Below are 27,394 nucleotides of genomic sequence, written 5' to 3'. Positions count from 1 at the left end.
AATTTTTTTCTCTCTCACTTTCTCTCTTTCCCTCTTCCTCTCTCTTTAGCTCTTTCTCTCTCTATTTATCTCTGTGTCTTTTTCTCTCTCTTTCTGCCTCTCTTTCTGTTTCTTTTCCTCACTTTATGTTTCTCTTTCTTTATCTCTGTGTGCCTCTCTCTCTCTTTCTTTCTTTCTTTTTCTCGCTCTCTCTCAATTGAGATTTTATTATTCATTGTAAACATAGAAGGTTTTCTAAAATCATATAGGCATGTTCAGGGATTTAATTTCATCCGTTTATGTAAGTTGTTGATTCGTCATCTTATGATTGTTTTTCTTGAATAAGCTGTTTAAACATCGGTTGCCGTCAAAACATCAGTTTAAAGTCATTTTCCCCATGGGATATAGAGCAAAATCTTTTACAGTGCCATATATCATTGCTCCTCTAACGTTTCATCATCAATTGACAGTTCCGTGCAGCCATTTTCAATTTTATAGATTTTAGTATTGTATAGCTTAGAATGGTTCATACACGATCATGTTTGCTAAACAATTGTAAGTTTAGCTGGAAACAAACAATTACAACCTAATATCGCAATATCTCACCGTTTTGTTTGCGCGAACTTTTGAGCGCCTCAATGTATGCAATCCCGCTCGACAAAACTGCCTTATTGAGGCAGCACACTCATAGGGACTCTTTTTTTTCGCTCACTTTGCACACTGCAAACCGCCTCAGCATACCGAACCCTAACGAATCCTGCTCGAACTATCCTTTTGACTCGCCCAAAAGTGAAATTATTTACCCTCTATGCAGCCTGTAGACACACATGCCCAGAAAAATAAAAACAACCTTCCCGGGGCGGGTGGAATGTATGTTTTTTTGTTGCTGTTCCAACGCGACCCAAGGCTCGTCAGTGTTCTGGTGAACGACACAACCTTCATTATTATGTTTTGCTAGTTCTCTCTGTTTTGTTGCTGCCGCCATTCGAAGGGAGTATCTCTACTCATGCTCCCGGCCCTTTCCACTCTCCCTTTGGCTACAGGTAGACAAACGGTAGATGTGCATTTTATTAAAAAAAAAAAAGCACAACAAGATAAAACAGACAACAGCTGGCTCTTGTGGTGGGCGGGCGGGAGTGCACACAACGAAACAGAGTGCAGCGGGATTAGAGCATTAGGGCAAAGGCGGGGCCACAAGGGCAGGAGGGGGGGGGTCATAACATAAAGCGCCCGCTTAACACGCGGGAAAGGCACGTTAATTGGAGCACTTGCCGAACGGAATGCACTCGCTCGCTCACAAAGCGGGCACAAGATATTTCCCCTCTCTCTCTCTCTCCTTAACACCCACCACCACATCACCACGAAAGTGCCAAGTAGGCCCCGGCCCCGGAGTGTTCATTTAGCATAATTTTTGAAAAGTAGCACCTCCGCCCCACCTGCAAACCGCCCTGCCAAGGGAGTGCTAAGAGTTTTCCCCATTTTTTTTTTGTTGCTTTCTCTCTCTCTCTGCTGCCTCTTTGGCGAAGGAGTTTTGCTTTGGCGTGTGCCAACCGGAGCGACATTTTCCAAAACCGGTCCCAGGACCACCTCCCCCCCCCCCTCCCCACTGCCAGCGACGGCGTTTCCATTTCCTCCAGGGTTCGCTTTTTCCGGAAGTGAAGCGAAAACTTCCTAGAGTGCATTTGAATTTCAAACGGAAAGTTGCTATTTGATTTCGAGACGGTACCGGGTTTCCCCGCTTTCCCTGTCTTTCTCTCTCTCTCTCTCTCTCCGGTGCGCTCTGCCTGCTATTTTGATGCAGATTGTTCCCCAACGCTCTCCTCCCTCCCTCCTCCGGCGAGCCATCCGATTGCGTTTCTTTTCATTCCTTTTGTCAAACCGGCCGCCCTCCATTTCCTTCACTCACGGCGCTGGTGGTGGTGTGAGCTGGCACGCCTTGCGCCTTCGTTAGGCACTTTAGCACAGTTTCACTTCGCGCCCCACACCTTTCCGCAACTTGGCACAAACCCCGGCCCTTCCCGCTTCCCGACAGGGTTCGTTAAACGGAAGCATCGTTTCGTCTCGCTTCCAGGCAAAACTCTCTGTGTGTGTGTGTGTGTGTGTGTGTGTGTGTGTGTGTGTGTGTGTGTGTGTGTGTGAGCGAGAGAGTGGAAATGAATTTGGCCATCAATGGCAAAAATGTGACACACGTTGCGGTGTGAAAAACGGCAACACCGAACGGTTGCGCTGGTCGGAAGCAGCGGACGGACGGACGGGCGGGCGAAGGGCGTAAGGAAGGAAATGGGGGGGGCCCGTGCGACGGCTGCTTCTGCCGATGCTGCTGCCGAACGAAACTCACCAAAGTGGCCAGCCCGCTGTTTGGCCAAAACAGTCTGTGTGGTCTGGTGCAACGGAAAATTGTATAACAAAAAAAGTACATTCAAAAAAATAGGGCTGAGAGGTTGTTTTTACCTATTTTTCCATACATTCCGATTGGTTTGAGTGTGTGTGTGTGTGTGTGTGTGTGGGCCGTTGTGGGTGATCTGTTTTTGATCTGCTTGTTATAACTTTTCGAAAGGCATCAGCACTTTCTCAAGTTTGCTCTGATGTATGCTCCAGGTTACGGTTAGTTTCTTTCAAGTATACATTATTTAAGACTTTTTTCAATTTAAAATGATATAAAAAAAGAACTTCATTTAAACAATCAAAACATAATGAAAACTTACCAAAAAACTAAAACTAAACATAAAAAAGACACAAATTGTAAGAACGACCACCAAAACATCAATCTTAATGCAAAAAAGTTGCTAAAACAAATGAAAATTCATATGCTCTGGATTTTGTTCTCGTCTATTTCATTAGGCTAAATTTTTTCTTCCTTATTTGGTTCCTTTGATTTAATTACTTTTAATTTTGTGTACACTCCTTGTGCTAACGATGTCACTCATTCATGCTTAGTGTAGGATAAACGGCTTACTCCGTCTCGCGGACTGTAAAGTGAGGGAGTTTAACTCACGAGCCAAAGACATGAAAAAAGGCTGAGACCGCGATACAAATTCCACTTTGCTTACTGCAGAACTTAATGAAAAGGTCTTGCCACTTCCAATGGGAATCGAACATCTTGAAGCGAGCAATGCTCATCAAAACCATGATGAGGGAATTACGTAGGGTACGCCGGAATTCTAACTGGATTAAGAGGCAATTTCTGGGGTGTTCTGATCATGAGCCTACATGCTTCTCCAGTGATGGATACTTTTCCCTCTACAATTCTCGTTCAAGTGTGCACTATTCTAGCTGGACTTTGGTTAATGGAATTTCTGGTTAATGGGAAAATAGATGTAGTGCGTGTTGCCTATGTGTGGGCGTTATTATCCATTGCCTAACCTTTAGGGTGTGCTTTACCTATTCAATTTTTAAACAAGGGTGCGCTCTGCTTATCTCAAAATCCAACACATAGTTTGATTTCATTCTTCGCTTTTGTTGCTATTGTTAATATTATTTGTTGTAATGAACAAACTTATTTAATTCTTTTTCTTCAATGGAATTTTAGCTGCTTCCAGTGGACATATAGAGGATGCATCTCTTATCAACAGTCAATTGAACACACTTCAAGCCTTATTCTCTCGCCAGCAGTTGTTCGATGTGATTTTTATTTTTTATTTTTTATGAATTAAATAAATTATCTTTTCGTGTACTTTTACCAATATTTATTAGGGAATAAGTTAATCTATTAATATCCCACCATCAAATGACATTTTATTAAGTAGCACATGATATTTTTTATCCATATAACGTTGACATATTTGTAAATCTTCCCACCCCTAAATTCTCACAGCTCCTCGCGAAAGTTTTTCTTCTAAACACACATACGCAAACAAAAACCATCAAATCATGCCTTCCCAATCGAACCATCGCGCCGATCTCGGAGGCCGCTCGGTCCAATTAATTAGCCTAATTCATCTAGCTTGCTGATTTGACCTCTCGCGGCCCAGCTGCTTCGCGGCCCGTGGATGGCTCATACATTATTTCCCGGCGGCCAACGATCGAGCAAAGTGTGGAGAAAAGCGGAAGGAAAGCGCTCGCACCAACCAACGCGACCGTCGCTCGTATCGCCACAAATAGTAAATTTATTCTTCCATCCACTTACGGGCTCGCAGAGATCCCCAGCAGGCAGCAGCGAGATGATGAGTTTCTTTCCATACCGTTCACTTGGGTATCTGCCCCATCCCACTCGTCACAGTTTGGCTGCTTCCCTTTGGTTTACTGCCACAATTGCGAACCCCGATAAGCGAATAAATCTTTTATTAGCATCAAGTGAACGGTCGAACACAATGCCTACATCGTTTCGGCACATGTTTTTTTTTTTTTTTTTTTTTTTTTATCGCCAGCCAGTACCCGGACCCTTTTACTTGCTTCCTGCTGCTCCAATTCTTCCTGCGGGCCTTTCAGCGGACAGTTCGGGCAAATGATTGAGTGATTTTAGCGGCTCGAACGATTTTTTTTCTTTCTTTTTTTACGCATTTTTTTTCTCAAAGACTTTGCTTCCCTAATAGGTGAGATAAAGGTACGTATTGGCGCAAATTTGTTGCTGAAAATGACGTCCTAATATTCATACTTATAGAATCGTGTGTTAAAAAGGAAATATCTTTATTGCCCCCGTAGCATCAGGCTAGTTTTTTTTCTAATTGAACAAACTCAGATTAGTAGCTGATGGATGAGTTTTCTTTCTTCGCTCAGGACAAGCGGCTCAGCCATCTACACTTTGTCGGTCGTATACACGATCAGATCCTAGTAATTCCATTCTATCTATACTGAAGAAGCGATATCTAGACGAAACAAGCAAATAGTGCAAGAAACTATTATGAAAAAAGTGTAGCAAAAAAAAGCAGCCCAACCCAACCCAAAACCAAACTCTTATCCATCTTATCCCAGGGTATTGATGGCAGCAAGTCTGCGGGTATTATGGATGGTACGCTTCAGCTAGTTCTCTCTAGCCAGGCGCGTCAAACTCATCAGAAGAATGATAATTCTTCTTTAAATAGATGCAAAAATAATATCAAAGATACTAGCGAACTGCTCTAACAGTACTGTCATCACCAATTTTTTCCTCCAAGCCATCAATTTTTGGCTGTAAGTCAATTGTTTTGTGTATAAAATTTAAGCTTATGTCTTACGCTGTGTGTTCCAATGTTACTCAATTTAAGCTGAGTATTGAATAGTGTAATACATGTATTTTAAAATACAAAAAAAAATCTGCTAATTTTGGACGATATAATGCACTGAAAAAGTTTAGTTGTCATAAAGGATTCCCAAGAAAACAAATTACACAATATATGTTATGTTTTTGTAGTGTTACATTTCAGTTGTCATACATCTCCTCATATACCTTGTAAATGTATCATTATTTCTTCAATCGTCAAACATTGTTGATAAATTAAAACAAAAATAGGTGAGCTATTTTCAAAAATTGATGCACACTGACAAAAATTGATGCCTTAGAGCAGACATGTCAAACATACGGAATGCTCTCAATCCGGCCCGCGAAGAACTTTGGCAGTTATTTGAAAGAAGCAGAAATAGACTGTAAATTATAAGATAAAAAAAACGAGTGTTTTAAGGTTTATCCACTGAGCAAGAATGTTTCAATCAGTGCTGCAAAATGTCACTATCAATGTCATAAAAAAATCTGACTGAAACCAAATCCATCTCAACGTCACGTACTCAATTGTGATAATCAGAGGTGATACTCAGAACGATTGGTGTGACTAATACATGCTTCGTGACATTTTTGCGACCATCGCTTGGTCAGTTACTATGTCATGACTTTTTTTTAACTGAGATCAGTTCTGCAAAATGCCACTGACATAGTCATGACAAATTCTGACCAAAACATAATCATGTCAGCGTCACGTGCTCTGTGCTGTGATGAACAGAGGCGAGCCTCAAACAGTTGGTGCGACCATCACATGCTTGGTGACATTTTGCTTAGCACCCAACTCTTGGTCACTCACATGGTCATGACATCTTCTGTCGTTGATCATCACGATACTCATGGGAGATATGCGGTGCGTGCGATTGGTTCCAAGAAACAAAATGAGCATGTTTTTTCGCTCTGTTTGACCCGACAGATAATCAAAACAGATAGAGGGAGAAAGCATACTCAATTTGTTGCTAGAGCCCACGCGCCAAGTATATTCCAAGAATGTCGTGATTATCGCCGACAACAATGTCGTGACCAAGTGAGTGACCAAAAGTTGGGTGCTAAACTATATGTCACCAAGCATGTGATTGATTCTCCAACTGTTTGAGTATAGTCACTGATCTTCTCCGTTGTGTGCGTGATCTGATTTGAGCTTCATTTCAATCTTGAGTGTTGATGACTGAAACAGTGGCATTTGGTAGGACTGTTCACAGCCAGAAACAATCATGATTATGCGTGCGCTGGTATTAAGTTAAGCTTGTCAGTCAGATTATCGCGTCGTACTCAAGAATTCACATGTCGTGTTCAGCATGTCATGACGCACTTTTACTGATTATCACCAATGAGCATCAAGCTACCACGGATATGTTCATTGTTTTCGTTGGTGAAAATCTCGTGATACCCATGACATTTTGCAGCACTGGTTTCAACATTCAGTTTTAATAGTTTGATTATCCAAGAGTGAAGTAAGTTATACATAGTTACTTGTTTGGGAAGGTATTCGCGAAGATGGCATGTAGCATGTGTTTTAGTAGTTGTTTCCCGAGAGCACTCTTAAGCCGCACTACCAATATTTTCACCCATTTTCCAACATTGAGGCTTTCTGGAAAGTTTGGAAATCATGTATTGGAATACCACTTTCTTCTCTTCATTGATGAGGGTGCTCTTTAGATATAGTTCTGCAAAAATCAGAACTCTATTAATTTAAAATGCATGAAAAACTAAGCACTCAAAAAAGGTATGAATTGTATGAGGTCGGCTGTATGCTGGTAGTCTTTTTTCCTCAAAAAAAGGCCACATATCTAGCCAAAATTTGCCGATGTATCGATAAATTTTGATTTATCGTTATTAGTCATTACCGTTGTCAAAATGCAGCATTTGTACTTCGTGTGTCATTGTGTGAAAACAATCTTCATGGTTTAAAGAACTGTCCAGGTAACCTGCAAGTTAGCAGATATCTGGAGCAATTGAGTAATAATTATTAAATTTCCGAGTAGGGACGACAGCCGGTGTAGTAATGTTTGAGTAAACTCATCAATTTCATGAACTGTTTATTGGAGGCTACGAAAAAAATGTAGATAAGATTCTAGGTTCAAGAATAATTCCTCAATGATTTTTGCCAATTGAAAGCACCCCCACTCCACCGCCGCCCAACTGCGGCCCGTGACAATATTTTGAACCGTAATCCGGCCCGCGACCCAAAACGAGTTTGACATCACTGCCTTAGAGCCAAAATTTGGTGGCAACGACTGTACAACTACCACAAACATATTAAGATTAATCTCATGTGCAGGTTTGTCAAACTTTTTTGCTTAACGGGTCATATACATATCCTCGGATGGCATATTGATTTGAAATGGACATTCCTTTAAGGTAGTTTTACGATGCAAATGATTAAAGGGCAGTCTTGCCTTGAATCGTATAGAAATTCTTGTGTTCTACAACGCTGAAACGGAGCAAGAGCGCAAAAAACATGCAAGCTACGAAACAGAAGGCCACCGAAGGCGTACATTGCTTGCCTGCATTGTTTCTACATTCATCAGACAAATCGCTTCCCTCCTCCATGGGCCCCTTTGCTACGGCACACAAACTTGACTTGATTTCCCCGCAACTTCGCACTTCCGCCGGAACCTCAAACTGTGCAAGTACTCTTCTATACGCCGGACATAACGCAGTGCAAACGGCCAAACTCTTCCCTATCTCGCACATCCACAGAAACCGGGCGCACAAATTCCACCACCATGGTATGCTGGTCCGCCCGGACCGCCCGGTATGCCTGCTCGACACACATGAATGATGGAATTTCATCGTGATTTATGTCCGCCCCGAAATTAGCATTCGATAAAACATGCGGCTGCGGCGCGCGGCAAACCGTGCTTTATTATCCTTCTGCAATGTGTATTATCTTACCCGCCTTCCCTGGCTGGTACCGCCCACCGCTCCAGTGTCCGAGACGTGCTTATCTTTCGTGCTCTTTTTTTTAAGGGGGGGCGGGGGAGGTGGTTCTCGGATGCTCTTTCACCTCGGTGCGGGGAGATGTCACTAGATGTTGCGTGGTATTACGCGCTTTCACGCGAGACCATTCTTACCGAATAATGTTCCGTTTTTGTGTGCCCTTGGCACGATAGGATCTTCCCGATCGCATACTATCGTCTCACTAAAGGCTACGGGGGGGGGGGGTGGGGGGGGAGGTGGTGGCAGGTTGTAGAGGTCAGACTACAGTACCGGCAGTAAAATCTTTGCCGACGAATGCACTTTTTTTTGGTATCGGTCGCTTTACGAGGACCGCTGATAAGGACGGAGACGACAATTTTGGAAAGTGAAGTGAAACTACGGCGTCAACAAGATTCGGGACGGGGTGGAATGGTAATGCAGGATTAGCAGTGCGCAGACATGGGTCGGGAAAGCCCCAGCTACGGAAGCACGTTTGATGACGCAGATGGTAGATAACAAAACTATTGTTTTCGAACGTGAGTGTGAAGGAAGTGTCTGCGTATATGTGTATCTCTTTGATATCCAGAATCTGCTGAATAGGGAACGAGAGCAAAACCCCGTGCATAAGATGTATTCTGGAACTCTTGTGGATGATACAAACATATAATCAAAATAAAGTCAAAACGAGATGACTCGTAGCATCTATTCAGGAGAATATGACGAGAACTCTGGCCAAGTAATAGCAGTCTAAAACACGTATACGGTCCTTCCATGCAAGCTGTAATGCTCCAATGTCTGATGTCGCGGATGTTTGACGTACGTTATTTCTTCAGGCTAATCGGCAAAGAATTCCAGTGTCTTGGAAACCCAGACCTTATATCCAAGGAACGCCTGGAAGTCACTGATTGTTATGCACGCGATTATAAATTTCTTCCTTCACCGATTTGCTTTTCGTCGTCCCAGTAACCATTGTTTTATCCTTCCAAATCCTTCCACGTCAATATAAGACTTTTCTTAAGACACCCGAACAATCCAGTCCGAGCGGATAATCGGGTAAACGTGCAAGGGAAAACATTAGTATAAAAGTAGGCCTTGTTTTCAATAAAGGGAGATTCAAACGCAGAAGTTCTTGGAGTTAACACCTTCAATTTCATCATCCCAAAATAGGACTGTTAGAAACTAAAAAAGATAATTCCGAATTCTTAGGCTTAGGCGTGGTGCCAAAAAATTAGTTTTTATTTTAGGCGTTTTGTGGCTTGTTCTCCCGCGTGAATTCGTTTTACTGAAAAGGGCAGAAACTGCCGTTCGTTCCCTATTTAACTATTTTTGTCCTATTCGCGATGCGCTTGGCTGACAGTTCGGCAGAACCCTACAACGGTTACAACAAGGACATAGCACCTGGATTTTCAAACTTTACACCCCCTTCCGACTGCATAGGCTTCCCAGCATTTGGATTAGAAGCAACCAGCGGGTAGGACTGGTTAGTAGGCAGTGTGTCAAAGACTCTGTCTTTGTTTGTTTGTCCTACGACCGTACGACTCTTGCTGAGGGCCTATACTTCGCGTGGCCTGCCGGAGAAGCTCGGATCGTATCATCCCCGATGCTTGTCTGTTACTGCTGCTGCTCCGATGTCAAATAAGCCTGATGTGAGTTTCTACAGAATACATCGCCGAATAGCAGCCATGCACCTAATTCAAAAGATTGAATATACAGGCTTTTCTATCAGTTGAGTGGGTTAGAGTACAAGGGACGGCTACAGGAATTCGGGACGTTCCGTAGTCTCACAGATCATCTTCTCCCGAGACTCTTATACCAAAACAGTGCCATACAAAACCTGCAAATCGTCGGAGCGACTCATCATTTCTCAGATATTACAGAAACAGACGCACCAAAAACTCGCCCACTCTGCACACTCCGCGTAGTCTGGTATATAACACTTTGAGTTTATTTAAGTTATTGATTTTCTTTCGCTCTTTCCCCCTTTCCACCTCACCGCACACCGGACCGAGGGGCACACAGTGTGCGGGCTTTACCGCTGCCACTCCAATATGCGTTTGCCAATATTTCACAACAATGTTCCTGGTGAAGGGAGCAGGGGAGAAATGAGGTTTTGGAGGGGAGGGGGACACAATGACACACTACATGGTTTAGGTTGCTTGTTTGTAACACTCTTTGTTTTCTGTCCAGTTGATTTCTTTTAAATGTAATATTAGTAACCCTCCCCCTGACCAGGTAAGGGATAGCTATATGTATGTATATATGAATATGTTCGCAAATTTCGTACGTTATGATTTCGCCTGTATCCTTTTGCTGCTGCTCATCTCATGTTTTGGTTGTGTAGTCGTGGTTTAATAACTTGTTTTGTTGTTGTTCTGTTACCATGTCCCGATACGAACACACTACAGCGGGAGGGCTGAGAGGACACACAGGAACCCTGGGCGCAAAGAATACTGAACTGTCATTGCGTGTGTAGTAGTTGTAGAGCTACTTTCTCTCTCTCTCTCTAGCTTTCATCCTTGAACAGATCTTAAAGAGCCACCAGATCGCCAACACAGATCGAGCAAAATAGTGTTGGAAACTGTAGTGTTGTCGCTTCAACTGGTGACCACTTGCGCGTACGACTCGCTAGTACATCTCGCTCTATGTATATCGTCATATATATCTAGTTTTGGTTTCCTTTCTCATTTATATATAATATATCTATGTATATATGTATATTGTTTCCGCATCTAGCTTCGTCTGTCTGTACCTTCATTTCTTTTTGCATCTGCAACTGTCGAGTTGTATTTATTGCGCGATATTATCAGCTCTGCTCGCCCCATTTTCCCCACTCTTTACTCGCTCGTTTGTCTTCCTTCTTTTGATGTCTGTCCTTCCACCTATCCACTATCCTTATGTTTCGGGATGTTTCGTTTGTTCCTGTCTTTTCTATTCGGTTTTTTAATCTTTTAGCAATAGCAGTTCTATATTTAATCAACCATATTACACACGTACGTTTGCCATTCTTTCACTATGTATATATATAAGTTGTCATGTGTTTTTGCTTTATATTCGCTACGGGTTTTGTTCAATCAAGGTCATTTAATGTTATGAACCATGTGTGTGTATATATATATTTATATTTTCATGCGTATAATCACTCATCATCTTCTCATGCGGGCGCCACATACTTCGCGCACACGCTAATATCTTGCTTGCACCAACAATAACGTGCCCATCTGTGTGGGAAGGAGGGGGGGTAGTGGGGGTTACAGGAATCCTAACGCAAAAACTATAACATCATCCACCGCGTTCAACAAACAACGACGCCACGTCAGCCTCCATGCAGTTGCCGCCTGCGAGCCAGAGAATGGCATTAAACTTAGTGTATACTGAGGCGTAACGCAAGAGACAACACGCACACAGACAAGGAAGGTAACGGGTAGGGGTGTATTGCAATCCCCCATCGCTGGCAAAACAAAAGTGGAACGTACAACGGGGATTGCCAGGAATTTTCGGTTTTTGCTTGGAATGTCTAATGATATGTAACCATACGAACCTAGAAAGCACACTCATACACACCCGCGCGCGCACTTACACCTCGACTAACTGATTGAAACCAGATTGCAGATAAAAAGCCAATGGCTGTGTAACGCAACGCGTAACGCGCACCGGCGTTACGTCCTCCAGCGCAAGCCTGTCTTTTGAAATAAACTAACCTCCTACACACCTGCATTGTTGCGCAAGGGGAAAGAAGTGGTTGCTGCTGTGCTGGTGTGCTGAGTGCGTGTGTCACAACACAAAAACGTAACAAACCGATACCGTCTGGTGCATTATTGTTTTTTTTTTCTTTTCTTCCTTTTTTTGGTTTTGTCTAAGCACACGAATTCCCAGGCTACTCTGGGCCGATTGGTCGATTGGGTCGGTTAGCTGCCAATAATGCTATAATAGGAAGCGAGTTATGTAATATACTAAACTAGCCCGTACACGCCTCAAACTGTCTCGCCTGAACTGTGAAGTGTGAATCCCCATCCTCACCATCCATCATCACATGTAGAGAAGCCGCGAACTGCGGCTTCGCGGAACTGCGGAACAGACTGTCAGATATATAGTGACAGTACAATATGTCATATGTACAGTGAGACGCTCACCGCGGGGAAGGGGACATGGGGGGTATGGTAGGGAAGCAAACACAGCACAGCAGATGCAGATGGCGGATTAGTTCAAGCGACGACAATCGCAAACACGTAAGCGGTACCAGTGAGGGTCGTGGGCAGAGCACTCTAAGTAACGGTAAAAGTAACGCTCGCCGTAACACACAAACACAGCTAGATAGAGACACACTAGAGTACGATCTGTTTTTCCCCCTTCATCCGTACACGCAGCATGTGTGCTGGTGCTGGTGTGTACAGGAGAGCACGCGCGCGCGTCTGTAGTGATGGTTTACGTTCCCGTCGTAGGGCGGGTCCTAATTAATATCTTACTCTGCAACACACACATCACACACACACAACCCGCACGCGCATACCCACCAGCACACACACACACACGCGCGCGCTATTTTGCTGTGTGTTTGTGTCACCTTCGTGCTGCTTTCGATTTTGGGGCTGTTGTTTGTAAATGCTAAATGTATATTGCTGCTACTAACTGCACTAACTCGACGCGTCACAGGCACCAGGTCACTCAGCGCTTGGGTGGCCAGTGTCTGTGACAGCTGTGCGAGTGTATACACTAGCCTCGTTCGCTCTCTAGCTCTCTCTAGCTCTCTCTCTCTCTCTCTATAACCTACCAGTGGCTCGTGTCTGTGTCGTTTATTGTCCAACTAATATAATTCAATAACAGCTATATTGTTTCTATAGTGTAATGTAATACGTGCGCATCGTATGCGATTTGTTGGGTTTTTGTTTGTCTGTGTGTTTATCTTGTTTATCAATACGTACGGGGAGTAAGGTTAGTGTCCTTGCTTGCGGGGAACCTGTGATGAGTATTTCAGTAATATTGTAACGTCCCTAACCACGCTAACCGTCTGCTTGGCCTCTTCTGCTTTCACGTTAGAGGGTTGCGTAGGATCAAAGGAATTCCCTCCCTTTAGTTGGAATCGGAATCAGAATCGCTCGGTGCGATCGGTGTGGTCGCCATCGGTTGCTCCTCCTGGATCGGTTGCTTCGTCACGGTGGTCGCCGCTAGGTACGGGTTCAACGACTCGCCAGTAGTATGCTCGATGCCGACACTGTCGATGCAAGAGAGAATATAGCGAATTGCTGCAGTGCTACTGTACCAGATATGCTTCTGCAAACACTTACCGGTACTCATGGCGGGCGAGATAGCGCACGTACTTCTCCGGCGGCTCGTCACTCTCCGAGTCCTGCACACTGACCGACCGGACCGTGGTGTGCGAGGCCTGGGTCGCGGGCATCGTAAACTCGACGTACGCGTACGGTGCGAGCTGCTCCGGGATCTGGTCGAAGCTAGTCAGCGCCATCCGGCAGACGAGCTGGTGCGTCGTGTACGCGCCCTGGCCCTCCTTCGGCAGCCGGGGGCACCGCCACACGATCGCCCGATGGTGATGCTCGTACTTCGCCTGCCCGGACGTGACCTCGATCAGCGACTCCTGCAGCGTGTCGACCGTGCCGAGAATCCGCTCAATGCCCTTGATCTTGCCCGTGCGTCTGTGAGCGGACTTGACCGAACCATATCTGATAGAGAGCGGGAGAGATAGCATTAAAACCCACTCACATATTGTCCCAGCCCCCGCTCAAAACCTACCGGAAGTGCTTCTCGACGCGGAACAGATAGATCCAGCACTCCGGTATCGGGAACCGGATCGAGACGTCCTCGCACGGGATCTGGCCAAGCTTGCGGGACGCAAAGCCCGGCACCAGCACGTCCGCCCGCAGCTCCACCTTGTTGCCGGTCACGCACCAGGTCGCCTTCAGCTGGAGCGGCAGCTCGCGGTTCTTCGGCGGCCGGATGCGGAACCGCATCAGCTCGATGTAGCACGCGTCCGGCGGCTTGAACTTGATCGTGCGGCTCCGCTCGTACTCGTCCTGCTGGACGCAGCTGTGAAACTCGACACCCTCCAGCCGGATCCACTCCTCCGTCACGACCGGTATGATGTCGTGGCGGCCGACGACCTCCTTGCCCTGGCGCCACAGGTCGTTCACGCCGAGCTCAATGTCCGGCATGCCTTCGGGTGGGGGTGAAGGAGGAAAACAAAACAGAAAAGTGGAGTGTTAAATGAAGTTAATGAGAAGCGAGCACTCTATTGCGTGAGTTACTAAAGAGTGCGTGAGTTAACTCATTGAATCTTAGTAAGTGAGTTTTTGGGCGACGCAGACTTGTAACTCGTAGTTTAACTCTCAAGTGAGTTATTTGATTCAGTACAGTGAGTTGCTTGTGCATCCGGAGAGTTACTTCACTTGAGTCATGATTCTACTCTCAAATCTACCGTGTCGCTTTCAAGCGATTCAACTCACTGTGAGTGTTGGAAGTCACCAAAAAGAGTTAAATGAGAAGTTGTCGACGATCACCTACCAGTGAGGAACGCGAGGAAGAACAGCCGGACGCGCGCGATCTGCTTCATCACGTGCCCCTCCGCGTCCTGCTCGACGTACAGCTCGTCGACCGCCGTCACCTGCACCTCCTCAGTCTTGTACGTGAGCGCCCGGTCCCGGTGCACGTTCATCTTGAACAGGGCCTCCTCGATGCACACGGAAAACTGCTTCATGTCCTCGTAGTTCATCGAGCCGAGCTTGAACAGCTGCGAGATCTGGGGCGCATGCTCGACCGGCAGCCCGAGCTTCTTCAGGTCGCTGCCGAGCTCCTTCACGCCCTGGTAGTCGCCCTGGATCGCGTACGCCGCGAACTGGCTCAGCTTGTTGGTGAGCCGCTCCGCCTTGGTCACCTGGCCGGGCCGCACGCCCGGCCGCTCCTTGTAGAACACGTACTGCAGCTTGATCGTGAAGATTTTGCCAAAGTTGTCGTACTGCTGGGCGCCGATCTCCGACACGGAGTAGCAGGCCTGCAGCGGCAGCTCCTGGAACGGTTCCTTGTCGGTGGCCGCGTTCAGCAGCTGCAGCACCGGGCTGTCGCCCTGGTACACCAGCCGGATGTAGATCTTCTTCCAGAACCGCTGACCGGTGATCTTCTTCTTGTTCGGCTGGCGGAGCTGCATCTCCCACCCGTCGCCGTGGTAGATGACGCGCGGGAAGTCCTCCAGCGGTTGCGACACGTCCTCGTCGAACAGGGGCGTCGGCGGTGTCTCTTGCGAATCGGTACGCTCCAGCTGCGGCTCTGTAGAGAAGCAAGCGAAGAAAGAGAGAGAGGATGAGAGTTCAGAGATTCTTAGCTGGGGCAAGAGCGATGTGAGTGTCTTACTGTCCGGCAGGCTCACAGGGATGGGTTCTGCTTCGTCACTGCGCTCGAACGGATTGACGCGCGGCGACGAGTCGCCCGAGTAGATGGAAGCCGTCTGCGGGCTCTTGGGCGGTGGCGCTAGGGCCAGCGCGGAATAGTGCGTCTCGACGCCCTCCTTCGGCCGAATCACCACGTTGAACTCACGGCCTCCTTCGTCCGAATCGCGCGAGTGCGATCTGCCAAACGGTGTGCCCTGTTTTTTGTTGTTTGTAGATAGAAAAACTCGTTAAGACAGGGACTAGAAGTGCATTAGGCTTTAACCACGAGACGTATTTCGGTTGCTTTACTTGAATAGTGTATTCTTCAATCACAGTTTAGATGCTTGATACTGTTCAATATCTCCAATCGGGTAGCTGCATGTCTGGATTCTCTATTCGAACTTCAGACCTGATCCTTGTGTATCTTTGTCTTTCTCATCATTTCAAATGAATTTTCCCAACTAGTGCTTCCTTCTTGCTTTCTAATCCCTAGTCTTGTACATCTTGTAGCTCTCAAAACAAGCCATCAATCACCAAAACTGATAGAAAAAGAAACTTCTCTTCAGGAACTACATTTTGCATCAAAAGAAAACAAAAAATTACGTAACTTATCGCCATTATGGCTTTACATTTAGAGCCAGTGCTGCAAAATGTCATGAGCTACACGAGAAATTCACCAATGAAAACAATGAATACAGCTTGCTGCTCATTGCTGATACTCAATCAAAGTGCGTCATGACATGCCCAAAACGACAGCAAGTGCTTGAATCAAACGCGAAACTGTGACTGACAAGCTGAGCTTAATGCCGGTGCAATCATGATCATCATTTTTTTCTGGCTGTGTACAGTGCTGCCAAATGTCACTGGTTTCAGTCACCAACACTCATGACTGAAACGAAGCTCAAATCAGCTCACGTACACAACTGAGATGATCAGAGGTGAGACTCAAACAGTTAGTGGATCAATCACATGCTTGGTGACATTTTGTTTAGCACCCAACTTACTTGGTCACGACATGTTCTGTCGGTGATTATCACGACATTCTTGGAATATACTTGGCGTGTGGTCCTAAGCAACAAAATGTGCATTCTTTCTAGCTCTGTCGGCTTTGATGGTCTGTCGGGTCAAATAGAGCGAGAAACCATGCTCATTTTATTTCTTGGAGCGCTCGAACGAACTGCATATTGCCCATGACTGTCGTGATGATCACCGGCAGAAAATGTCGCGACCAAGTAACTGACCAAGAGTTGGTAACACAAAATGTTACCAAGCATGTGATGGTCGCAACAACTATCTGAATCTCACCTCTGATCATCACAATAGAGCTCCGGACGCTGACATTATTTTGTTGCAGTCGAAATTTGTCATGACTATGTCAGTGACATTTTGCAATACTGACCAAAGCGCTTAATTTGCTAAATAAACGTTGACTTTTGCATCAAATCGAAACACGTCTCGTTCCGTCTTCACCAACCACCTTCCCTTCCCCTTCCCCTTTCACTTACCTCCGGTGCCGGTGGGGCCTGCATGCTCAGGAACGGATCGTCAAACCCGTCCTCGTTGCCGAACCCATCGCCCTTCGCTTCGTCAAACCCGCCGCCACCGCCACCACCGACCGGGCCACCCGTACCCCAGGCGTCCCCACCGAACGCATCCACCTCGAGCGCCGCACCGGTCCCGCCGAGCCCATCGTCCAGAAAGATGTTCTCCGCCCGTGCGCCGCCACCCGCGCCTCCGCCCGTGGTCGCGAGCCCCCCGAAATCACCCGCGCCGCCGCCACTCTGCTTGCCCTCGAACTTGGCGGCGAACGAATCGAACGCGTCCGGTTCGGCCACGCTGGTGTTGTTGTTGTTGTTGGTGAGGTTCGTCGCCCCGAACAGCTCGTTCGCGTACGCCAGCCCACTGCCCGGCGTCGGTCCAACATTCACCACATCCTGCTGCTCCTCCGCCTCCTCCTCCTCCTCGTCCACCATTGCGAAGGGGTTGACGGTGGCCGCGGTGCCGTTCGTGCCGCCGCTGATCAGCTGGTCGGCCGGGTTCGTCGTCTCGCCGTAGTAGTGCGGCGCAGTCACCGGTGCGATCGGTTCCGCCGCGAACAGGGCGGCGTGCTGCTCCTCCACCTGCGACCGGTCGTAGTCGCTGTCCGCTCCCGCTGCCACCCCGTCCAGCTCCATCTCGACCGGGGCCCGGTCGAGCGTCGGCAGGTTGACGATGCTGCCCGACACCGAGCTGGGAATGTTGCCGGAGGTAATGTTCGAGCCGGTCGGGCTGTACTCGGACGACACCTCCGAGCGGAACTGGTCGCTCGGGTCGGAGGCGGGCGCCACCTCGAGCACGATCTCGGGCGACGGCTCCACCCCGAAGCACTCCGGCTCCTCCGGCGGTGCCTCCTCTTCCGCTGGCAGCGGTTCCTCCACCTGCTGCTGCTGCTGCTGCTGCTGCTGCACGATTGCCGGTGGCGGAGGCTTTGGCGGGGGCACTGCCGCCACTGCCGGTGGCTGTACCGTCGCGATCGGCTGCACGACGGTGGCCAGATTTTCCGCCAAATTGGGCACGAAGGCGGGCTCCGGCCCGGTGCCGCCCGTCGCCGCGCCCGGCAGACCGCCCAGAAAGTCGTCCAGATCGTCGCTGAGCAGATCGGGCTTGGAGGGTCGCGGGGCCATCGCCGCCGTCGTCGGCTGGGCCGGCTGCGAGAACAGCGACAGGATGTCTTCCTTCGATTTGGGCGCGGGCGGTTTGGGCGGTGCCGCCGGCTTGGCCGCCACCGCCACCGTGCCGAACAGATCGAACAGGTCGGGCTCCTGGGGCGGCGCCGGACCGGGCGGGGCAGCGACCGGCGACGACGCTACCGAGCTGCGGGGTGGCGCCGGCCGCGGCGGGGCGGCCTCGGACGCGGCGGCTTCTGCACCGGCGTCACGCTGCCACTCAGTGCCGCTACCGGCGGCTGGTCAGGGTCGGCGAACGGGTTGTCGGCGGCGGCCGCCGCCAGCTCGCCGTAGTCGGCCGGCGTCGGGCTGGGCGAGTGCAGGTCCCGCATCGAGACCGGGCTGGGCGTGCGCGTCACCGGTATCTTCTGCAGCAGGTTCGTGCTGGTCTGGTCGAGCTGGTCCGCAATCGAGCTGATCAGCTGCTGGGTCGCGGTCGAGGGCGGTATCGGCCGCGGCGGCACCGGTTTGTGCGGGCGGGGCGGTCCGCCCCGCGTCAGCTCGTCCTCGCTCGAGGCGGCCCCGTCCGGATCCATCAGGGCGGCGGTCGTGTTCGAGCCGAGGTGCAGATGCGTCGGCTTCGGGATGATCAGATCGTCCTCCTCGTTGATCGTGGTGTGGAAGAAGTTGGCGTTCGGCTCCCCAGCTCCACCGCTCGGTGCGACCGCCGTCATGATGTGGTCGCTCGCGAGAAACAGCTGCGCACCGGACGTCACCACGACCGGGTCCGGCGCACTGCCGAACAGATCCATCGCGCTCGTCACGGCCGCTGCGGACGGCATCTCCTCGTCATCCTCGCCGCCGAATGCGAACGGGTTGCTGCCGCGCCCGGCCTGCGCCAGGAACGGGTTGTCCGACTCGTCGCCGGCGGCACCGTCCGCCGCACCACCATCGTCCCCGAACAGGAACGGGTTGGGCGTCGGCTCACTGCCCGCCAGCGGCTCGTCGTCCATCAGGAACGGGTTCGCCATCGCGCTCGCGATGTGCTACTGCTGCCGCTTCTACCTTCTAGTGCTGGTCGATCAGCTCGCTCTCGAGCAGCTTAATTTCCGCCCGGCCCGGTCCCAGGCTCGGCACGAACGACGTATCGAACGGGTCGATCTCCTCCTGCTCCGCACCACCGGCAAGATCGAGCGAACCGCTGCTGGCCTGCGGTGTCAGCACCTTCACGAAGACCGAGCTCGCCTCGGGCGCACCGTCCGAGAGGATGTCGGGCACGGTACCGGCGCACTCCGCAGCGACGGGCGGGATCAGCTCGTCCTCGAGCAGCTTCAGCTCCGCCCGGCCCGGCTGCAGGTTCACCGCAATGGACGTGTCGAACGGGTCGGCCTCGACCGCTGCCGCACTGCCGCGCGCAGGCGTCAGCACCTTCTGCAGATGTAGTTCGCCCTCGCTCACGCCGAGCAGATCAGCACCGGACGTAGCGGCCGCCGCAGCGGCGGGTGGACTGGCGCGCGGATCAAACTCCGGATCGGACAGGCTCCGGTTGAGCGACGCTCCGTTCAGCTCCCGCTCGAGCAGGCTGAGCTCGAGCTGAGTGGGCGCGACCGACGGCACGAACGAGGTGTCGAACGGGTCGACGTCCGCGTCCGGCAGCGACGGCTCCCGGTTGTAGTACGGCGTGAGTGGCTTCTTCGCGAGCGACTGCTCCCCGTCGAGCTTGAGCAGGTCGGGCGTCGGCACGGCAAACACGACCGACTTGCTGCGATTCGCACTACTACCAGCACCAGAGAGGGCAGCTCCGTTCGCGATGTGCAGGCTGAGGGAGGACTTGCGCTGCGCGAGCGACTGGAAGTCTTCCTCCGTGCGATGCTCCTCCTCGGCCGTGCGCTGCTCCTCCGCACTGTCCGCGCGCGGATCAAAGTCCGGATCGCTGAGCGAGTGGCTCAGCCCTGCCGGCCGCCCGTCGGTCAGGAGCTCCTGCTCGAGGAACTTGAGCTCGGTGCGGCCCGGCGCTACGATAAACTCGACGTCCGAGGTGTCGAACGGATCGACGGTCGCGGCTGGTGCTGCTCCACTACCCCCCGCCGTACACTCAAGGGGCGCGTGGGCGATACCGGCTAGGTCGGTGCTGCTGCCGGACAGTAGGTCCTTGGCCGGCGGGTCCGGCCGTACCGGCAGCGAACGGTGCGGCTGATCGACCGAGAAGAGGTCCGGAGTGCTGGGACGCTTGCACTCACGCTCGGCCGCCCGCGGATCAAAGTCAAAGTCGTCCTCGGGGAGCGGTGGCTCTTCCGCCCGCGGGTCAAACTCGTCGTCCTCGACGGCAGTCGCCGGTAGGATGCGCTCCACGAACCCGGTATCGAACGGGTCGTCTACTGCGGCCGGCTCGAACTCGTCTAGATCGACGACCGGTAGGTCGGAGCTCGCTGCTGCCTTTGAACCTGTCACGAAAAGAGTGCAAAGAGGTGTGTGAGGGCAAGAGTACTCTTTCCAGCCCCAAAATGCTTTCTGCAACTTACCAGCGTCTCCAATCAGTAGCTCAAAGTCGTCACCTCCCGCTAGGACCGGTGTGCGCTTCTTGAGCTCGTCAAACTCGTCTAGATCGAGCTCCGGAGCTGCTCCGTTGCCCTCCGGTGCCGATGCTACCTCTTCCTGCTGCTGCTTCTGTAGTGTCAGGTGTAGCGAAACGCTCAAATCGATCGGTACGTCCGCTGGCAGATCGGTAAAGTCATCCAGCAAGCTAAAACACTGCGGCTCGGCTGCAACCGAATGCTGCTCAGTCTGCCTGCCCTCTCCACCAACGCTCGGCTCTCCTTCGCTCCGTCCCTGCTGCTGCTGCTGCTGCTCACTCTCGTCGAAGCTCGCGAGCAGCAAATTCTGAATGCCACGCCGCGGTCGATTACCCTTGGTGGAACCACCGGCTACGCTCTCAACGCGCCCAGTCAGCACCTCAACGGCCGAGCCGATGCTGACGAGCTTCTTGCCGCGCTTGGATACCTCCGGCCCCTTGATGACGCGCTCCGCGTACGAGGTATCGAACGGATCCGCCTCACCCTCGTACGACTCTAGCTCGGGCGACTCCGGTACGTACGCAATCGGCAGCTCGCCGCTCGCGATCGCATCGATGTACCCGGTGTCGAAGATGTCCTGCTCCGCCTCCGCCTCCGAGTTCGGCTCCGACTCCGAGAGCTCGACGACCGCGTTGATGAGCTCCTCGGCTGCTCGCTGCTCCTCGCGGGCCCGCGCCTCCTCGGCCGCCCGCTCGCGCTCCTCCTGCTCGCGCCGCTCGCGCTCCTCGCGCTCCTTCGCCTCCTGCTCGACCCGGGTCGGGACCTTCTGGAAGAAGGAGGTGCTCTTGATCCGGTCGAGGTCGCCCTGCGTCTTCTTGAGCACCGAGTCAATGCCACTGGTGAGCGCCGCAAACTTGGACCATTCCTCGTCGGTGTCGGGCTTGTCGGTCGGCGCTACGCCGCTGCCACTGCTGGTGCCGCCGCCACCACCGCTACCACTACCGCCGCCGCCGCCGCCGCCGCTCGGCTGGTCCTCACTGTCCGATGGTGCCGCCGAGTTGAGCGCCGACTGGTTCTGGTGCTCCCGCCGGTACTGCTCGAGCTCCTCCTCGGTAAAGAGTTCCTGGTCTTTCTTCGACTTTTTGCCTTTCTTTTTCTTCTTCAGTCCTTTGGGTAGCTTAAGCATTATCTAAACTACCGAGACATCGAAGCGTCTGCAACCACCGGGGAGAGGAGAGGATGGTAAGACAGAGAAGAGAAGAAAAAAAGGTTGTTAGCAGGAGTTCGGGCAGAGAAACCAATAGCCAATCGAGTGAGTTCATAATTTGAGGCGTAATTTTGGGAGCAGGAATACAAAAAAACAACTCCCCCAACTCAAGCTCAATAACCGGAAGTTTCCCAGTGTGGCATCTTCGGCTACGTTTGAGTGGGGCTCACATTTTTCGGTTCGTGCCGACCCGAGAAAAAACAGAAACACTCCCAATTACATAATCCACCGCAGAAAACCACTGGCGCCCCGTTTCGCCCACGGCACCCCGATTCAAGGTCACCGGGTAATTCTACCAACAACAACACTTTAGGAGAGTTCCCTACGGTTCCGGTGTTTAGCCTTGATTTGCACCCAAATCCACACAAAACGAGCAGTAGGAATAGATCAAAAGAAACGTCTTACTACTCCATGGAATACACTCACTTCCGCCAGTTTTCGTGGGATTGTAGTTATGCAGGATTTTCGCAGGACGCCGAAGCTCCCTCCCGTGATGACGCCACCAGAACGACGAGCGAGAAAGTGCTGCGTTCCGAGGTGCTGTCAGCGTGAAAAACCTCCCCCCCCACCCCTCCCTCTTCAGAGAGGACCTCCTCGGCAAAGATTCTACCTCGTGCCAGAGGAAGAGGAAGAAGAAATGGAGTAGAAGTTCAGCAAACGGTATTCAGCCGTATCGAACGGACGGAAGAGGAAGAACACGCGTGCGTACATGTTGTTTGTCTATCGACGGGCACTGTAAGTGTGCGTCTGAGGCTGCAATTGTGTCTGTGTGAAGAGCAAAGCCAGAGTGTGCGAGAAGGAGATAGAGCGTACGAGTATGGATTCTGGACATGCAGGGTTCCGAGCCTGACATCGTGGTGTAATTCGTGTTCTGAGATAGAAGAACTTTACATCACAAAAGATGTCCTCTTGTTTTGCCAAGTCTATTTCCCGAATGGGTGGAATGAGGCCTACATAAGGAACTCATAAGAAAACCAAAACCTCAACCACTTGGGAAGACGTAATGCCCTTTCCATCACCGGAGATGCTCACTGGACATTCATTGGGATGTGGGGATCTAGTACCGAGCACGAACAACATGAACATCTAGGCAAGCCGTTGACGTCCACACGAAGATATTGCATGGGGATTTTTCTTCCCTTCATGTTCTCCAAGGTCTTGTGGTCAGACCTTTCCCGAACGTGGTTGATTGGTTCCGTTTTTTTTTTGGATTTGATAGGCAGGCCACGGGTCCTGTTGGGGGATGGAGGGAGGCTTTTCAGCAGCTTTGCCCTCTCCAATCCTAACTTCTTCGCCAATTCGCGCAAACGCTGCAAACACTCTGTCAGTACTCCCGTTCTCCACCCTTGCATAGCTGCTCTCCCAAACTCTTGCGGGAATTCTCACGTGATATGCACGTCTTCTGCTGAAGTGTTCTTTTCACACTCAAACTGGAGGAGTGCATGGAGGGGGGGGGGTGGAGGGGTGGCGCTGCTCAGGGGCTGCTGCAGCAGTAAAATATCGATTGCGGGCCGGAAAGTTTGACACAATTGCTTCATGCCAGCTCCGACACCAGGGAACAGAGTCTCTGCGAATCTTCTGGATTCTGCTCCGGAGTGCAAAGGCTCTAAATTGGAGCTACTGGCGGAAGATTTTCAACCGAAAATATCATTCTTTTTTAAAGGACACGTAACGTGTCGCACACACAAACATACACTCAGGCGCTAGTAGCGAACATGACTTGCCTTACTCTCCATGCCCTCTCACTCCTTCCTCCGTCTAGTTCCCTTATATTGCATAGTGCTCTCGCAAGAATACTTCATCCCAGAAAAGATCCCCCAACACATTTTTTTTTCTTGTTATGCTTTTTGGTGTGTCAAGGTGTCAAGCTTGCTGCTGCTACTTACGTCTCCCCTTGCACGGTATAGCATAGGAACGCCTTTGTCGTGACCGGGTCCTGATGACTGAGGGTTCAGTATTTGTATGTGAGTATGTGTGGGTTTTTTTTTTGTTCTTGCTACGAAGAAATTACCGTCTCTAAACGTGACTACGAATCCGTCCAATGCTCTACCCCCGAATATCGCCACACTGTCACACGGCACTATCACTGTCTCCTGTAATCACCTGAAACCTGCAACCGAACCGAACTGCAACGGATAGCAAACGGGCATTAGTCACTGCAACAAAACTGCACAGAGCAATCAAGGGGGTTTTTCTTTTTCTTTCTTGGGAGTTGCAGCCTGAGCTAGTCCGAGACTCTGAGGCAGACGCACACACACACGCCCCGACTGCGTACTGGGAAGCAAGAACGTTCGCTTGGTCTGCTCGTCTGCTCGAGCAGGGGAATAGGGGCAGCTCCCTTTGGGAGTGGACAGCAGTCAGCGCAGCGTCCCAGCGAAGTCACCCTTCCGAAAACCCGAAACGGGTACCTTCGCACCTGTGCCTGTGTTTGTAGCTGTGTGTGTGTGTGTGTGCGCGCGCGCGCACACATATCTGTGACTGTGTACGTGTATGTGGTTGTGTGTGTGTGTGTGGAAAAGCGAATTTTCCTTCACCAGGAAACGGCCAATACTCGCACAAAAAAAAAGGAGGAGAAAGAGGTGGATTGAAGACTGTTTGACGGCGCGTTTACTTAATCGGATGCATGGGTTTTCTTTTTCGCTTCACCAAAAGTCCTTGGATGCCGCAGAGTTCACTTGGTTGATGATCCCTGAGTAAGGAAAACGCTCAGGATTTTCTCTGTGTAACTTCTCTGCGTACTGCTAAACGCTAGAACACTGGGGTTGGGGGGGGGTTAAAATCACCTTGCTTTTCACTGACACGGCACAACGCACAGCACGGGAAGCCTTTCGGGTGAGTACTGACCGTCGCAGGCTGTCAGCACGCCAGGGCCAGTCCGTTCATGTGTGGAGTGTTTGTGTGTGTGTGTGTTTTTTTTATTTTCCGTGTGTGCTGTCTTCTTTCCGCTCTCGTTTCCAGTGAGTTTTTACGCACTATCGCTGGAAAACAGGAAGAGAGAGATAGAGATAGATAGAGCGACCGGAACGGTTCCAGGCGCAGGCGCAGATATAGTGCACACGGTATGTCAGGGTGGTCGTGCCGCCAGCGGCCTGATGACGTCGAATGTGACGAAATGTTTTCATCTTACCCTCACCCTCCTTCCCCCACTCCCTCCCACTCTTATAGGCTTATACCCAAGCAAAGCTTTTAAATGGTTTGGAAAAGTTCAGATGACCGTCTCTGGGGCTTTTTTCGATTACTAACCAAAGCTGGGGGGGGGGAGGGGGAAGGCATGGCTGTTTCAAGCATCACAGCAGCATCGGAGAGCACTGGCAGGCACTGTCGGGGGTATCGATTTCGCCCGCTAATGTGGGACAAACCTCGCATGTCCGCTGCTTGGACTGTGTGCGTCGGCGCACTCCGGACGCCACTTCGAGCGCACTTCGCTTTTCAGGCTGCGTTTTCGGTCGGGAGGGGGTCTTTCCGTGCGTTGTCGTGCGGATTGCATAACGTGCAATTTTTCACCGCGCACACGTGTGTGTGTGTGTGTCGAGTAACGCGTGTACATCCGCTACTACCACAGCCAGGCGAACGGACGCACCAACCGACTTCGGGGTCGGCAAAGTACCTGTAGCCCGCAGCTCAGGGCAGTGCGAGCCTTTTATGGACAAGCCGAACCAAGGTTTGTACAGGTTTGCCTTCTTTGTGAGCTTTGCCGAACGGTTTGCAATCGAGCGAGTGAATTACAGTACATCCTGGGCAAGCGAGAAAGCTCAACCAGAGCAGCAACGTAAGGTACCAAATTGAAAACATTTTACCTGCCCCGGGAGCTCTCTGTTATCCAGTTATGTGCCAATTAGATATCAGCAATTATCAGCATGAAATGTCAGCTAGCTTGATTCGGTAGTTTCAATTAAATGTATCGTTCTGAGCACTATTAATTATGCAAAGCCTGTTTTCTTAACCGCAGAAACTGACAGTAAGAAAACTGGTAGTTGCAAGCAATTGTTGGGTTCAGTTTTTTTCCACCCATAGTTACTGATAATATCCACACGTTCTTACGCACAAGGAAAAATTATTATCCCTTGCATCGCCAGCTCTTGATGCATCTTCGTAAGCAAATGGATGACTATCCATGAATGACGTAACACTCGTAGAGATATAATGTTTAAAATAAGGGATAGATAGGGAGAGAGAGAAACACAAAAAAAGATAAAACAAGAGAGAGAGAGAGAGAGAGAGAGAGAGAAATGACAAAGAGAAAGAAAGAGATAGAAAGAGAAGGAGAAAGAAATAAAAAGAAAGAGATAAACAGAGAGATTCTAGACTGTATTATATGACCTAGAAAGTAAGAGATGTTAGAGATGGTCAACAAAATCCATATTCTTATTAAATCTCTTCTAATAACCGTTAGCAAAAAGATGATGACAATTCACAGTCTCTGTAAAATAAGTAAAAAAAAAACATGATGACATTATTGATGTACAAAAGTATCAGATACAGTGCATGCAGTATTTGGTAACCGACTGTAGACTATAACTATCTACAGTTGATACCATCTAAACAACAACACAACTTTTTTCGTGTGATCCAGAACTTTAAAGTTGAAAATTCTATTGTACGCCCTGCGTCTTTCGGCAACGAGATGAGATTCTACAGCTTCTTGATGAATTTACTTCCTGCATCAACAAAATCACAAAGTGTTTACATTATGCGTTGTGGACGAGAGATGAGATAATTCAATCTTTTCAGAGTGTTGAATCAAAGCTTAATTGTAACTATACAGATTTAAATCTTTAACTCACATCCAGATCCAGGATACATCCAGAGGCAGATTAATATGAGTGGAGGCCCTAAGCGGTCACACGAATGTGGGCTTGGTTGAAGCGTCTAGCAAGGAATTGTATGAACTGTTCCCAACCAGAGAAGCAATGGGTAACAATTATACTTGTGAGCGGGTGCTGGATTCCATTTCTGGGGCCACTCGAGACCACGGGGCCCACGAGGCCGCTTAATTTGCTTAGCGCTTAATCCGTCTCTGCATACATCCTACACAAAAATTGTTTAGGCTAAATGTACCAATAGTGGTGCAATTTGTATTGGTACCGATGTGTTTTAATGGATTTAAAGTGTCAGAAAGGACATTTTCTGAATATTTTAACACATAGCAATTGTAATATGTTTTATCTTAGCATTCACAACCATTTTCACCATGAAATACATCAAATTTACGAAAAAATACAAATTTTTGTAACTGCTTCGTTGTACCTATAATGGTGGTATGGTTCCTATAGTCGTCGTATTGTGTTCCTATAGTGGTGGTAAACAAAGATGCATAAAAAACGGTGTATAATATCAATGAAACTTAGTTTAGAAGCTGTTTTCGTATAGCAACGATTACTGCCATAATATTGGTTTCTTCCGTAATTTGATCGTAAAAAAATGTATAAATTTGATCGATGAAACTATTGACGAAAGTACTGCATCACACCTGTCGTCAACCTACACCCGGAAGAGTGTGCTTG

General features: G+C 49.7%; 2 protein-coding genes across 5 annotated transcripts; both read right to left on the bottom strand.

Moving 5' to 3' along the window:
- Nucleotides 1–10,011: 10,011 nt before the first annotated feature.
- LOC120905718 (protein stoned-B) lies at nt 10,012–19,163 on the bottom strand. The gene is given in 7 exon segments (XM_040316741.1): nt 10,012–13,301; nt 13,375–13,767; nt 13,838–14,258; nt 14,606–15,364; nt 15,449–15,680; nt 16,971–18,346; nt 18,349–19,163. Coding segments are annotated over 7 exon segments (4,116 nt in total). The 5' UTR covers nt 19,142–19,163; the 3' UTR covers nt 10,012–13,159.
- LOC120905719 (protein stoned-A) lies at nt 19,155–24,786 on the bottom strand. Of its 4 annotated transcripts, XM_040316742.1 has the most exons (5): nt 24,674–24,786; nt 23,902–24,016; nt 23,777–23,833; nt 20,633–21,837; nt 19,155–20,554 (listed from the first exon to the last, which is right to left on the bottom strand). In XM_040316742.1, exons 4-5 carry the CDS (start codon nt 21,807–21,809, stop codon nt 19,179–19,181), a joined length of 2,553 nt encoding a protein of 850 aa, XP_040172676.1. In that variant the 5' UTR covers nt 21,810–21,837; nt 23,777–23,833; nt 23,902–24,016; nt 24,674–24,786; the 3' UTR covers nt 19,155–19,178. The 4 variants fall into 4 exon arrangements, with proteins under 4 accessions (XP_040172676.1, XP_040172678.1, XP_040172679.1 ...); XM_040316744.1 differs by lacking the exon at nt 23,777–23,833; XM_040316745.1 differs by lacking the exons at nt 23,777–23,833; nt 23,902–24,016 and having other exon boundaries at nt 24,674–24,774.
- Between the last annotated feature and the right edge of the window lie 2,608 nt (nt 24,787–27,394).

Source organism: Anopheles arabiensis, chromosome X, assembly GCF_016920715.1.
Source record: "Anopheles arabiensis isolate DONGOLA chromosome X, AaraD3, whole genome shotgun sequence".
NCBI classification, from domain to species: domain Eukaryota; kingdom Metazoa; phylum Arthropoda; class Insecta; order Diptera; family Culicidae; genus Anopheles; species Anopheles arabiensis.
The sequence above is the reverse complement of the archived record's forward strand: the minus strand, read 5'-3'. Positions and strand labels throughout refer to the sequence as shown.